The 15,931-nt window shown below is 36.7% G+C and overlaps 1 protein-coding gene across 1 annotated transcript; it reads right to left on the bottom strand.

The window, feature by feature from the left end:
* Window positions 1-5,727: 5,727 nt before the first annotated feature.
* LOC129572154 (uncharacterized) lies at window positions 5,728-7,023 on the bottom strand. The gene has a single exon (XM_055452079.1). It carries the CDS (start codon window positions 7,021-7,023, stop codon window positions 5,728-5,730), a length of 1,296 nt encoding a protein of 431 aa, XP_055308054.1.
* Window positions 7,024-15,931: the final 8,908 nt, after the last annotated feature.

Below are 15,931 nucleotides of genomic sequence, written 5' to 3' on the forward strand. Positions count from 1 at the left end.
CTCCAACTGGGGCCGAGCACAAAATAGATATCAATTTGTCAAAAAATTGAATTTGTCACTTTTGTAGGGCAGGTACCTTAAAATCGGACTTTTTTGTATCGGCACTAGGCGCATAATTTTGTGCTAATTTTGTGCTAAATTTCTCACTTTTCAGATCACAAAAATCTCCAACTGGGGCCGAGCACAAAATAGATATCGGTTTGAGAAAAAAAATTAAATGCAAATACAAAATTTTATTAATAAAACTATAGGTATAATTATAATTAATGCAACTTCGATATCAAATATTTTATTTTATTCAGAATTAGCTCAAAGACGAAATGATAGGTAAAAGAATTTGAATTGAAAAAAAAATATTGGGCGAATAATTAGTAGCTTCATTTTTATCGACAACGAATCGCTCTACAGTGAGAGAATGGGGAGACATTTATTTTCCGTTTCTATTACATTTACTCACAAATTATGAGTCATATACAAAAGTATAAATCAAGAAGTATGAATAACGTACTGAAATTGAGATTTACAGCAATTGCAATGCCTTTCATTTTGATCGTGTCTGATAAACAGGCATTGATGATTCAGTCAATTTCACCGATCTATAGACATAAACAACTGGATGTCGTCTGTTTATCTGAAAAACGTTGATCCAACACTACAATTTCATTTTGAAAATTATGCATGTAGATGTTATGATGAATTAGCGAATAATCGTAATGAAGAAATGTGTAAATTGAAACAATTGATTCGCTACCGAATTCAGTTGAAGAGCATTATTTGAACCGATAACACGTCAAGTATAATATAATTGAATTGAATAAAATTGATTTGGTGATTTTGTGACAACTTTGCCTTCGAAAATGAGTGGGAGACCATTGCATAGTTTATTGGAATTGTTACAAACTAAATTCGAAGAGAACGTAGATAAAATCATGGATAATCGTAATAAAGTGACTGTGCCAAGTGCAGATATTTGGATCGAAATTGCTGAACAAATTGAACATAAAAAGACACCGAAAGCCATTAACACCGATGCCTTGAGATGGTGGCAAGTAAAATCAGAGAAACCAAAAGAAGACCCCGATGGTGACTTTTCCGATGAACCCGTCGATGCAAGTTCACCAGGTGACTCGAGTGAAAGTTATGTGTCTTCGGCAGATGAAGCACCTCAAATCAACGACATAAACTTTACAATATCGTTGTCCTTTGATGCATGGAAAACGATCGAACCCGTTCCAAAAGAACATCGACGGGAAGGTGACAAAAAAAGGATTTACCACGAGCTTACACCTGGCTTGTGGACAACGGTTTTAGCAGATCAGATTGCAAACCATCGAATGAAAAATCCTTGCACTTGGTCTTTCAAGCGCGCGAAAGTCCATCCCGAAGGGGAAAAATACATCAACATATCGGCAAAATGTACGACATGTGAAGCTCGTTTGTTAGGTGAAGTTACTAAAAAGCCTGTCGAATCTGAAAAAATTGTGAAATTTAAATTTATTGTGCGCGATTTTGTATCAGAAAAACACTCATCAAACTTCCGAAAAAATGTAAGAATAGGTGGTGCGAGAGCCAATGAATTGTTTTCATCCGACAAGAAAGCCTCTGTTTTGAAACGGGAATTGGTCAAAAAAAGCAATTCACAAATGTTCGAGCCGGAAAGAGGTCGTACAATCACTGAAAACGCAATAAGAGCAGGCCAAAGTAGAAGGCGCCAAATGGATAAGCTATCACCGGATCCAGAAAAGGCTCTGAAAGATTTAGCACTTTCGCATGCTTATCGCTCTATGATTCGTTCGATTGGAGGTTCCCCCTTTTTTCACATCATGTATGCAAGTGAAAATCAGTTTTTATTGTATCGCGAATACTTTAAACGAACCAAGTACACGAAAATAACCTGCGACGCTACAGGATCGGTGGTACATAGACTAGGTAAGATTTTTTAAAATATTATTTCTCTATTTTCTTTTGTTCAATATGTGTCAAGCCGAATTCAAGTTTTTTTCGTTGAATTAAAATGTTCTCGTTTGTAATTCAACAGCAATCGCTAAAAGAATCATAATTTGCTTTATTTTCATATTGAAGCATTTACACCGTTAAAAATATCGACAGCTCTTTCGATTATATGATGTACATTTGAAAAAAAAACATTTCGTCTGTGAGAAATAAACAAACACATTTTTTGAAGCGACAAGCAAAATCAGCCACACTTCAATCAACTGCACACTTATCGTCCAAAATACTTTTGGCGAAATAGTTTTTTTATGTATTAGACGGGATTGTTTCTGACATATCCCATACTGTGTGCGCGAACAAAATTAATAACCAGTGGGAGGTTTATGACGATAGAGATACGAAAAGTCCGAAATCTATTTCACCAAGAAAAGAATTTATAATAGATACATTAATGTATGTGATTTCTGAAAAGGGTAATTAATTTTGCTCAAGCACACATTACGGACCATGTCGTCTTTCTTTTCACTTCATATTATCTATGTTATCGAAAGCAAAGCAAAGCGAAAATATTTTCAAAAACAAAAGCATCTGCACAAAAAATAACGTTAATGAATCTTTAAGTTTTCTCACTGTAGAGCGATTCGTTGTCGATAAAAATGAAGCTACTAATTATTCGCCCAATATTTTTTTTTCATTTCAAATTCTTTTACCTATCATTTCGTCTTTGAGCTAATTCTGAATAAAATAAAATATTTGATATCGAAGTTGCATTAATTATAATTATACCTATAGTTTTATTAATAAAATTTTGTATTTGCATTTAATTTTTTTTCTCAAACCGATATCTATTTTGTGCTCGGCCCCAGTTGGAGATTTTTGTGATCTGAAAAGTGAGAAATTTAGCACAAAATTAGCACAAAATTATGCGTCTAGTGCCGATACAAAAAAGTCCGATTTTAAGGTACCTGCCCTACAAAAGTGACAAATTCGATTTTTTGACAAATTGATATCTATTTTGTGCTCGGCCCCAGTTGGAGATTTTTGCGATCTGAAAAGTTATAAGTTCAGCACAAAATTAGCACAAAATTATGCGCCTAGTGCCGATACAAAAAAGTCCGATTTTAGGGTACCTGCCCTACAAAAATGCAAAAAATGAGAAAAAAACCTATCAACGCCAGCACAAAATCGAGGAGACGAGCACAAAAAAAACCAATTGTACCATTGTTCAGCACAAAATGAGCACAAAAATATGGAATAGGTCGCACCCCAGCACAAAATGTTGGGGGGGCCAGCGTAATGCACCTTTGGTATGCCCCTTTCTTCTTCAGGCACACCCGCCAATGTCAACTCGTCGTTTGCTATCCATTTTCGAATTTGAAAACCACCTTTCGACATCATTTCGGTGATTTTCACACGTAGTTTGATCGCACCCTCTCTCGTTTCGCTTCCGGAAAAGAAATCATCAACGTAGAAATCCCTTTTCGCTGCTGGTGCTGAAAGTGGAAAATTTTCGGCTTCGTCGTCGGCCAATCGGTGTATTGTTTAAATAGCCAAATATGGTGTCGGAGTTGTGCCAAACGTCACGGTGATAAGTTTATAATCACGGATTGTCTCGTTCTCATTTTCTTGCCAAACAACGCGTTGATACTCCGAATCCTCATCATTCATGATTATTTGTCGATACATGCGTGCGATATCGGCATTAATGACGAATTCATACGTTCGCCACCTCATTAACATGGCCATGATGTCATCTTGAATGGTTGGGCCGGTTAACAGTTGTTCGTTTAATGTCTTACCGTTTGTTGTACGTCTCGATGCATTGTAGACGCAACGACATTTTGTTGTGGAGTTGGTTGTTTTAAGTACAGCATGGTGTGGTAAATATGCGCATGTAAACGTTTCTTCACCGTTGATTGTTGTTTTATGCTGATCTTCTGTGGTATTGACCTCGACGATGTGACCATTTTCGAAGTATTCTCTCATGTTATCGATGTATTATTGCTTAAATTGCGGATCGGCGCGGAATTTTTTCTCTACTCCAAACAATTTTGCTAATGCAATGTTGCGTGATCGGCCGAAAATCGGTTTGCGTCTGCTGGTATATTATATTGTGGATCTGCCAACTTGAGCTTTGCTGGTTGCTTTGTTTTTTGATCGTAGAACTGCTTTGTTTTCTCCTCTTGCAGATATGCTTCCATTTTCGCGATGTTTTCGTGTAATATTTTTATTTTGAGTTCACGTTTTTTCTTCAATGTGTCGAATTCTTGCTGAGACGACATTGTGCTGTTTATAGCTGCTTCGCTGTTATTCGCAATTAATGATTGATCACTCGATTCGTTTGAATTAGTTTCTGCTGTAGTTTCAACTGAACTTGATGATTGTGTGGCTATGGCTGTTGCCGTTAATGAGTTCGTAGTCGCTGCGGACGCTGTTGTTGTTGTTGGGGTGGATATTACCGTGGCTGTAGGCTGTGCCGATGGCTTTGATCCCGTCGCTGTGGACGCCGTTGCTGTTGCTGTTGCTGTCGCTGTGGACTTTGCTGCTGTTGTTTGCATGAGTGCTTCTCGAAATTCAGTAATTTTTTGCTTGTACTTTTGATACACTCTTTCAGTTTCTTTTTTGATTTCGATGTAGTTCGTTATTGGTAATTTTTCGTCACCTTCCAACAAAACTGATTCGCTGTCGAATTGTTCTTTTGTTTTTTCCAAATCACGTTCACTTTTGTCTATAAACTCTTTAGTTCTTAAGTGTGTGGTTTTTTTTTGAAATTTGTATATGACCACTCTATATCGTCGGCACGTTGTTGTTGTTCTGCGAGCAATTTTTCCATGAGGAACTTATTGGTGCAATTTTCGTTTTCGATACTTTCTTTGTCAATTTTTTCGTGGCTTTCACTAACAATTTCACTTTTTTCGTAATGGGCTGGGCTTCAAACGGTCTGTGTTCCATTTGAATACGAAGTCGAAGGACCATGAAAAGTTTCTGAAATTGAAACTTTAAAAGTTTGATGAATAAGACTCGACATGGTTACAGTTAACTGTAATTGTTAAATGAATGAATGAACTAAGTTTATAATATTTGCTGCTCTTTTATACTAAATACAGTTGACTTATTTCATATATTTGCTGCTTTTTTATACTTAAACATAGTCGGCCTATTTTAATAACCTATTTCCGTGTTTTATGTTGAATATACACAGGAAACGAATTTGCTTAAAATGATGTTATGTTTGGATTTCCAAACAGTGAGAAACATGCTAAGAGAGCGACGAATGCACAGAGTATCGTATTTCGTGTTTGTTTATGCTTTGTGCCGTCTGCTTTTTTTCGTGATTCTATATTTATAGTTGCATTGTTTGAAGACTGAATTTTGTGTTTACGTTTGCGCTTGTTTTTTTCTACTGCAGATTTTTCATTCCGTTCATTTATTTTCGGGTTTTTTTCTTTGTCGTTCATTTGATGTAAATCGTCATTTTCATATGATGTTTTTGCTGCATTATTTGTTTCCAAATCCGTGTCATATGGCCGAATATTGTAAATATTTTCGCTGCAATTTTCTTCATTCAAAAGCACTGACGGACCGTGCCACTATAATGTATTGTTTATTAGTTGTGTTGGTAGTAACCCTCGCGATGCGAAGTCAGCTGGGTTTGCTTTTTTATTGATATAATGCCATTGATGTTTTTCGCTGTATTGGAGTATTCTGGAAACACGGTTTGCTACAAATGTTTTCCATCTGCTGATGTCACCATTTATCCATGCCAACACGATTTCACTGTCTGAGTAAAAATGTGTTTCGGATATTTCCAATTTTAACGATTTTTTCACCGTGTTCATCAATTTCGCGACCAAAACAGCCGCTCAAAGTTCCAACCGTGGTAACGTTAGTTACCTTTGTTTTGGCTGCTACTAGATTTACATGGATTTCATCGTCTTTGTATACTTTCATGTAAACACATGCTCCCATCGCAGCTTCACTTGCATCCGAAAATCCATGCAACTCTATTTTTTTTGTATTGCTACACTCTAGCCAACGCTTTGGTTTGATGTTTTTGATTAAAGGTAACTCTCCTCTTAATGCATTCCACTTTGTCGCGATTTGTTCACTCACTTCTTCGTCCCAATCACATTGTTCTTTCCAAATTTCTTGCATTAAAATTTTGTTATACATTGTAACCGGAGCCATTAGTCCCAATGGGTCATAAATGGTAGTGATTTGAGACAAAATTGCTCTCTTTGTATATTTTAATGCATTTCTTTCAATGTCCATTTTAAAACCAATTTTATCGCCCTCAAAGAACCATTTGAGACCAAGTGTTGACACATACTTATAGCCGTCGAGTTCCTTTGTTTTCAGCTCGATTTCATCTTCCGGAATGCTCTCTAAAAGTTCTTCACAGTTTGATGCCCATTTTTTCAGTGGGAAACCTCCTTGTTGTAATACGTGCGTTATTTCTGATCTTCTTTGTATCGCTTCTTCCACCGTGTCGCACCCGCTGCTAACATCGTCCATATACGAGTCATTCAAAATGATACTGCATGCCTCAGGAAAATTTTCCATTTCGTTTTTTGCATGGTGCTGTACAGTTGCCACTGCTATGAAAGGCGAAATATTTACCCCGAATGTAACCGTAGTGAGTCGATAGTCTTCAATAGGTTTTTCCACACTATCTCCCCATAGAATCTTATGATACGGTTGATCTTGTTCATCTAGTTTTACGTGCAAATACATTTTCCCTATATCTGCCGTGAACGCTACTGCATGTGTACGGAATCGAATTGAAATATTGAACAGATCCTTTTTTAATTTAGGGCCTGGTCGGAGTAAATCATTCAATGCAATTCCGTTTGAAGTTTTTCTGCTCGCGTCAAAAACTGGTCGTACTTTTGTTGTTGTACTGTCTTTCATCACTACATGGTGTGGTAAATAACAGTGTGGTTCGCTACTATTATTTACACATTTGACCATGTAGCCTTTCTCAATTAATTCATTAATATATGCTGTGTATGCTTCTTTCAATGCTTTATCTTTTTCAAAAATTTTCTCAATTTGGAAAAATCGAGCCATTGTCATTCTTCGTGAATCACCTAACATCGTAGCTGGATCGCCTCTAAACGGCAACGACGCGATATAAGCTATATCAACATCACTTCTTATCGTATTGTTGAAATAATCAACACAACTTTGCTCGTTAGCATTTCTTCCTCGGAAATTTCCTCCATTTCCCAAAATTTTTGTAACTTTTCGTCCATTTCTTTCACAGTACAGGTCATACAAAGTGCTTCATTGAACTCATTTCGCTGTTTGTTTACTGGCCTGGAAATAATCCACCCCAGCTCCGTTTCTTGCAATACAAAAGATTTATCACTTGCTTTTATTATACCGGATAAAATTATTTCACTGTAAACATCGGCACCAAGAATCATGTCAATTTTTTCTGATTTGTGGAAGTTTGGATCGGCCATCACTAATTCATCTGTGTCTATGAATGAATTATCAAAGTCATTGTTTGGTAACATTGTAGTAAGTTTTTTCAATACAATTGTCGTGAGTTTAGTGCAGAACGACGTCGGGTATCTGGATCCGATTTTAATTACGACTGTGCCTTTCGCTGATTCAACACTGTCGGTAATGCCACTGATGTTTATGTTATTTTTCTTTATATTTAATTTCAATCGTTCCACTATTTTTTCGCTAATGAACGATGTCATTGCACCTTGGTCAATTAAAACACGTATAGTTTCAGACCAACCGCACATCATTCTGGTCCGAATCAAGGCTGCTGCGAGTAAAGTGTTCATGTTATTTTCATCATGTGTTGTTGCACAAATTTGTGCTCTGTTGTTGCCATATATGATTTTTTTTGTTGATCTTTTGAATTATGCGCAAATTTCTCGTATTTCTTTTCATTTTTGTCTGATTTTTCATTGTCCATATGTAATAAACCGTTGTGACGCTTATCACACTGTGGGCACATTTTCTTAAACTTGCATTCCAGAGCTGAATGTTTTGGTGTACCCCTAAGGCACAGTAAACTAAGCGATTTTTGTTTGACGTTCATTCACTGATAGTGCTTTAAATTTTACACACATAAAAATCCTAGGGGCTTTTAAGTCAAAATATACATTCATTCGTATTTTTGTGAATATTTCGTGAATATTGCATATAATCCGTGTATATCGTGTATATATTCACGAAAAATATTCACCATATTCACAGAATAAACACAGCATGTAAAAAATATGTGTTTACGGCAATGTCAATCTTTGTTACCGATCGTGAATATGAGGTGTATATTTCATGAATATCGTGTATATTCCGTGAATATGGTGCATTTTTTGCCAGTATTGTGAATATTTCGTATGACTGTCATCTATGGTGTATATTTCTTGGATGGAATATACATGAAAGCCCCTAGTAAAAATCGCATGATTCTCATCAAGCAATTCAGACATTTTTCGTTCACTTGTTTTTCACTACCTCTGCTATTTACTTCCACTGCTTGTAGTACTTTGCACCTTTTATGAAGAAATTCGAAGAATTCTGATAATTTTTGTTCTTTATCTGGAATTTTACGTGACTGCTCGTAAATTTTACGTGTTTCTGTAAGCAGTTTTTTCATTAGTAAATACATCAAAATTTGCTCAGCAGAGATTTCATTCAGTAATTCGATGCATTCTTTACTTTTGTTGTTGTAATTTTACCTTTGTATACTCCTTAAAATATATTTCGGTCCATTTGACATCAAACGATTATAGTGAAAAACAGAGAAATCAGTGTGAACCAGTCCTAATAAATTGGCGAATTCACTTGCAGAAATTTTTTTTACAGCTCTCACATTACAGAGCTCGCTACATTGCTGAGTTCGCTGCGTTCAGTGTAAGGAAGTCTGGTTTACATTTGTTCATATTTCAAAAAGACCGAAATTTATTTAAAGGAGTATACATTACAATAATTCACACCGCTGAAATGTTCAAAAACAAAAGAAAGAACAGAGAATGAAATAAAACGAACTTGCTTAGTTGAGTGAGAATGGGGAACTGCTTTTAATGATATTCTTTGTTAATGCGCTATGCGACACAATATTCATAATACAATGCTATGTGAAACATGATATTCATAACACACTCTCTTAATTGAACAATCTCTTGATTTTACAATTACATCAATCGCGAGTTGTATTTTGATACTTCTTTTTAAATGCTTTCTTAATGCTTTGATATAAAAATATGCTTAGTTTTAAAACCTCAGCTAATACTAACAAATTTGTAGCGAAGAGCAATTTTTCGTTCAATAACATCTGTTGGTGAGTATCTTCTGCTTCTCTAATGATGATGTTGTTGTTCACATTTCCGTTAGCGTCAATCTGCTTGGTCTCGGTGTTTTCCTCTGACGAACCGAAAATGCCCATGGTTGCTTCCTTTGATTTTCCTGGTTGCCTCTCAATGGTAATCGAATAACTGAATGGCTTTTGATCGATTCAGACATGTTTTATACGCCCAAGAAGTGCTTAATTTTCAAAAATGCGTATGAAGTTATTGCTTACTTAATCATAAAGTCTACAAAATTTTAAACGGAATTTGGATAAACAATATTTGGACTTTTGAAACCAAAAATAAAATAATGAACTATTACTGGTATTTTTCTGCTTGAATCTGCTTGAATCTAAATGAAAATAATTAAAGAAACAAAAAAATGGTTATGTTGCAATTTAACACTATGACTGTTCTTCATATTTGCAACATATTACTGCTCTTGGGGGACTCCAGGGCCCCCCAAGATACTTCATATGAAATCTGGACTGTGATAAGAGATAACAAATTAGTGTCTGAAGCAAAGTTGTAATACTCAAAGTTTGCTATAATTTTGGTGTAACAAATATTGCTTATCTCTTATCAGTTCCGCGAAAAACGCGAAAAAACGCGAAAATCGTGAAATTTTCCCACATCGTTTTAGTGAAGATGATAAGAAGTAAGAGACTTACCTCTTCGACAGAAATGTAGAGCAGCTTGAGTACTACAAGTTCACCATAGACATGAAATCGTTATCTCTTATCAGTTTCGCGGAATACGCGAGAAACCGCAGAAAACCGCGAAAAAACGCGTTTTTTTCCTTATCATTTTTCACGGAACTGATAAGAGATAACGAGATGGCGTCTAAGGCAAAGTTGTATTTCTGGTTGAGTACTACAATTGTTCCGATTCATTATTTCGTTAACTCTTATCAGTTCCGTGAAAAAACGATGAGGAAAAAAACGCGTTTTTTTGCGGTTTCTCGCGTAATTGATAAGAGATAACGGAATAATGAATCAGAATTATTGTAGTCCTCGACCAGAACTACAACTTTGCCTTTGACACCATCTCGTTATCTCTTATCAGTTCCGTGAAAAATGATAAGGAAAAAAACGCGGTTTTCTGCGGTTTCTCGCGTATTCCGCGAAACTGATAAGAGATAACGAGATGGTGTCTATACCAAAGTTGTAAAGCAGCTTAAGTGCTACAACTTCGCTACAGACCCCAAGTCGTTATCTCTTATCAGTTACGCGAAATGCCGCGAAAACCGTGAAAAACGCGAATTTTTTCTTATCATTTTTTCGCGTAACTGATAAGAGATAACGACTTGGTGTCTGTAGTGAAGTTGTAGTACTTGACCAGAACTACAACTTTGCCATAGATACTATTTCGCTATCTCTTATCAGTTTTGCGGAATACGCGAAAAACCGCAGAAAACCGTGAAAAACGCGATTTTTTTCTTATCATTTTTTCGCGTAACTGATAAGAGATAACGACTTAGTGTCGTAGTAAAGTTCTAGTACTCGACCAGAGCTACAACTTTGCCATAGACACCATCTCATTATCTCTTATCAGTTCCTTGAAAAGTGAGAAACTATGAATTCGCGTTTTTCACGTTTTCGCGGCTTTTCGCGTAACTGATAAGAGATAACGACTTGATGTCTAAGGCGAAGTTGTAGAGCAGCTTGAGAACTACAACTTCGTCATAGGCACCAAGTCGATATCTCTTATCATAGTCCAGCTATAATATAAAATAGCCATGGGGCCCTGTGGTCCCCCAAGAACAACAGCGTAACATGTTTTGCGGCAGGCTGTATTTTACACATACTCACACATATGCATATGTTTTTTTTTCATTCGTGTAGAGAAATGTTCAATCTATACAATGAGACTTAACTCCGGTTGGTTTATACACTGTTTAGTACTTTTATTCAACTTTAAAGTTCGCTGGGGGCCCTGGGTGCCCCAAGAACAATCATAGTGTTAAGCAAAAATATTGTTTACTGTTTCATTAACATTCCAATAACACATGCGCGTTCTTTTTCGCCCGGTAATGCTTTGGTTAGCAAATCGGCGACGTTCTCGTGGGTGGCCACATGGCACAGGCAGATCTTTTTTTAATTTTATCTGCTGACGTACGTGATGATGACGGACGTCTATATGCTTTGTTCGTTCACGGAAAGCCTCAACATTTCCGATTTTTATTGAGCTTTCGTTGTCCACGTGAATCGTTGTATTCGATGCGAAGTCGACACTGATTTCGTTTATAAATTGCTGAATCCACAATCAAATAAAAAAACTTCTTTCGAAGTAATTCCTCGTGACAAAAGCGAACACAAAACAGTTGATATCAATTTTAAAAAATCATTACGGAGCGATTCTGAAATTAGTTGGAAGAATGCAAAAAAAGCAAATATAAATCGCTCCGAAGTGATTTTTTAAAATTGATATCAACTGTTTCGTGTTCGCTTCCGTCACGTGGAATTACTTCGAAAGAAGTTTTTTTATTTGATATCAGTTGTTTTGTACCCGAAATTTTTGTTCAACAAAACCACTTAACACTAAACAAACACAAAGTGGTGTGTATTGAGCCATAGAAAATGAAACATGAAATGTTATAGTTAAAAACCAGCATTGTCGCCTTTTTGAATAAAGCAAAATCAGCGCGTAGGTAGGAAAGCAGACTTATGAGCGTGTGGACTCGAGCTCGAGTCGCACACCGGAGGAAAAATAAAAATAAATTACATTGGTAATCCCCAAGGGGGAAAGCAGTAATCCAGTACTGCATTCAATGCCGATTCAATTCCAATTTGACACGTTGTGTCCTCAATTTTTTCGAAATTTTCTTGGAAAAAATTGAGGGCCAAGAACCAAACTTCTGCAAATGCGATCAACATGAAACTTTCAGAATCTTATTTTTTCTTCAAAAAATGAAACCTTAGAAAGTTTGAAGCCAATAGGAATCGGTTTACGGGTACCTCTCATACAAAATTGTCGAAGTTTTAGTTAAAGTGACCGATTGTTTACTTTATTTTCATTATTATATTTTCACTGCCTTTATTTCAATTAAATTCACAAAAAATAACCAAAAGTACCTACGGACAACGCAGGCCAACGGTACGGAAAAGTTCGGGATTACCAATGTAATTCTTTTTAATTTTTTTTCGTTTAATAAAATTTGGTTTTTGGACAGACAGATGAAATTACATTTTGTTTTGATGAAATTACATATCGCTTTTATACTAAGAAACCATCACATGTTTAGTTTTTTCATGATGAATTTTTTTGATTTTGATTTTTTCATGAAAAGTACTTATCTGGGTTTTTTGTTGATTGCGTGGAACAAAAAGACTTGGTGAGGGGCTGGTATCTGAAGGAATTTTATTCATCTGAACGCAAAAACACTTTGGTTATGATTTTGCCCTTGTTAACGGCAACAAAAATGAGTTTTAGTTGATTTTTTCGATTTTTCATGTTTTTTCCAACTTCTAATGGCTATAATATAGGTGTCAACGAACATTTTTTCGAACAAAACATCTCACGATTCTTTCTTTCATAAAAGAAAAACAGAGTTTTCCCAGATATAAACTATATGTCAAATTTTAGCTCTAACTTGGGGCTAAATTCCAGAGAATTTTTGAAAAAAATCGTCGGAGCCGTTTTCGAGAAAATGGCCGATTTGTGCAAGACCAGGTCACCATTTTTTTGGGTTTCTGCCCATAAGACCATGCCAACTCCATTTTTTGAAATTAAAATAGATGTCATATGATAGCTGGCCTCAAGACCTTTCCAACGATACCCAAAAGTTTGAAATCGGTTGACTGAGTTAGGCACAGTGATCATTGGAAAGAAGGCCATATTTTGAATTTTCAAGGGCCGGCCAAGGCCAAGAGTGCGGCCAAATCAAAAAATGCCGGAACAAAAAACTCTTCGTTTTTGATATACTTCAATGCCTGAAAGTTTGAAAAAGATCGGACAAAAAGTACGGACGGATGGACGAACAGAAAAAATATTATCTCAGAATAATTGGTGGAGACGCCAAAGAAATTTTGTAAATCGTCATAACTCATGAACGGATGGTCCAATTTCGACCATCTTGGGCTTGTTGGAAAGTTCTCGACGAGTAGACGCAGAAAAAACATGTTTCAAGATGAACGGGCCGCGTTCAACACCCGGTAAATGGGAAAATCTGATAATTGTACATAATTTTCGCTGGTTGTCTTAGCAATTTTGCAGTCACTTGTGAGGAATTTTTGAATGACTTCGTCGATGTATTTCATTTGATCAATTTCAATATTTTCTTTGCTTTGATTTATTGTTATGCCAATACACTTCGTAGCATGTCCTATGTCTTTCATATGAAAGTTTTCGTACATATGCTTTTTAAAATCGTCGAGATCACTTTTTTACTTATAAATCAGCATGTCGTCTACATAGATTAAAACAATTATCGATGCACTAAAAATAACACATGGACCAAGTTGAGATTTCGACAGTCCAAATTTCACCGATGATTCGCTCAATTTTATGTTCCACTGCCTTCCGGCTTGTTTAAGGCCGTAAATTGCCTTATTTAACTTGCACACCCTCTCGGTGCCGTCTTCATAACCCTCCGGTTGTTCCATAAAAATGGTCTCCATGGTGCGGCTGTTGACACTATATTTTCCTATATTTTGAATTGGCGCGCTGTGTAGTTCCGATTAGAAATGTTAAATTACATTGATGTGTCCTTTGAAATTGGGGGCGCTCGCGTCGCCTCAAATGACTTTGACGTTCAACAGCCGCCACACGATGGTCTCTTCCAGGTCTCCTTGTAAAAATGCCGTTACAGCATCGAGTTGGTGTATGTTCAATTCAAATTGAACTGCCAATGCAAACATTATGCGCAACGTGGTAGTTCTTACGACTGGACAAAATGTTTCTTCGTAGTCAATGCCATATTTTTGTGAATATCCTTTGGCCACTAATCTGGCTTTGAAACGTAATTCGTTTGCGTTTTCCTTTAATTTGAACACCCATTTAGACTTTACGGTTTTTCTACCTTTCGGTAATTCACATAAGGTCCAAGTTCGATTCAATTTATGTGAAGCCATTTCACTGTCCATTGCCGTCTTCCACTTTTCGGCGTTGTTTCTATCCATTGCATCTTTAACTGAAACGGGCTCAGCGTAAAGTGCGACAAAATTTAATGGATAACCGTATCTTTCAGGTGCCCTTTTTGCTCGTGCGCTAGCTCGCGCGCTAGCACTTTGAATCGGAATGTTTGGGCTTGAATCAGGACTTGGTTCATACGATGTATCGGCCAACGATTCCTCGAATGAACTCTCAGTAGCCATTGTTGAATCATTTTCATATGCTGATTGAGTGGCCTCCGAATCAGTTTCATTTGAACCTCGGAGCGTTTCATTTAAATCATCAACGTCATCAACTAGTTCAACATCGGCTTCACTCCCTTCATCTGAATCGCATTCAATACTTGTTGTGTTCGTAGTATTATCTTCAAAAAACTTTACGTCTCGACTTATTATCAATTTTCTTGTTTCCATGTCGATACATCGGAAACCCTTTGTATCGTTGTCGTAACCAACAAAAATCATTTTAGTGGAGTTGGCATCCCACTTTTTGCGTTTTTGTTTTGGCACATGGACCATGACCTTGGAACCGAAAATTTTCAGATCCGAAACGTCGATGTCTTTATTGTAAAATACTCCGTCTGGAGTTTTATTCTTCAAGACCGAACAAACTGAACGATTCATTATGTAAGCAGCCATGTTAATTGATTCCGCCCAAAATTCCTGTTCATGCGTTCGGACACGCCATTCTGTTGAGGAGTGTAGGGGACAGTGAATTGATGTTGTATACCATTGTCACGGCAAAACTTCACAAATGCCTCGGATTCATACTCCCCACCATTGTCCGAACGCAGTATCTTAATGCTTTTACCGGTTTGTTTTTCAATGAGTGTTTTGAAAGCCTTAACACTATGACTGTTCTTCGTATTTGCAACATATTACTGTTCTTGGGGGACTCCAGGGCCCCCAAGATATTTCATATGAAATCTGGACTGTGATAAGAGATAACAAATTAGTGTCTGAAGCAAAGTTGTAATACTCAAAGTTTGCTATAATTTTGGTGTAACAAATATTGCTTATCTTTTATCAGTTCCGCGAAAAACGCGAAAAAACGCGAAAATCGCAAAATTTCCCGACATTGTTTTAGTGAAGCTGATAAGAAGTAAGAGACTTGCCTCTTCGACAGAAATGTAGAGCAGGTCGAATACTACAACTTTGCCACAGACACCAAGTCGTTATCTCTTATCAGTTATGCGAAAAAATGATAAGAAAAAATTCGCGGTTTCCGCGTAACTGATAAGAGATAACGACTTGATGTCTATGGCGAAGTTGTAGTACTCAAGCTGCTCTACAACTTTGTCGAAAACCATCTTGTTATCTCTTATCAGTTTCGCGGAATACGCGAGAAACCGCTGAAAACCGCGAAAAAAACGCGTTTTTTCTTATCATTTTTCACGGAACTGATAAGAGATAACGAGATGGTGTCTATGGCAAAGTTGTAGCTCTGGTCGAGTACTATGATTTGCCACAGACCCCAAGTCGTTATCTCGTATCAGTTACGCGAAAAAATGATAAGAAAACATTCGCGTTTTTCACGGTTTTCTGCGGTTT

Source organism: Sitodiplosis mosellana, unplaced genomic scaffold (assembly GCF_009176505.1).
Source record: "Sitodiplosis mosellana isolate CC-2019 unplaced genomic scaffold, AAFC_SMos_1.0 Smas_scaffold_4309, whole genome shotgun sequence".
In the NCBI taxonomy this organism is placed as follows: Eukaryota; Metazoa; Arthropoda; class Insecta; order Diptera; family Cecidomyiidae; genus Sitodiplosis; species Sitodiplosis mosellana.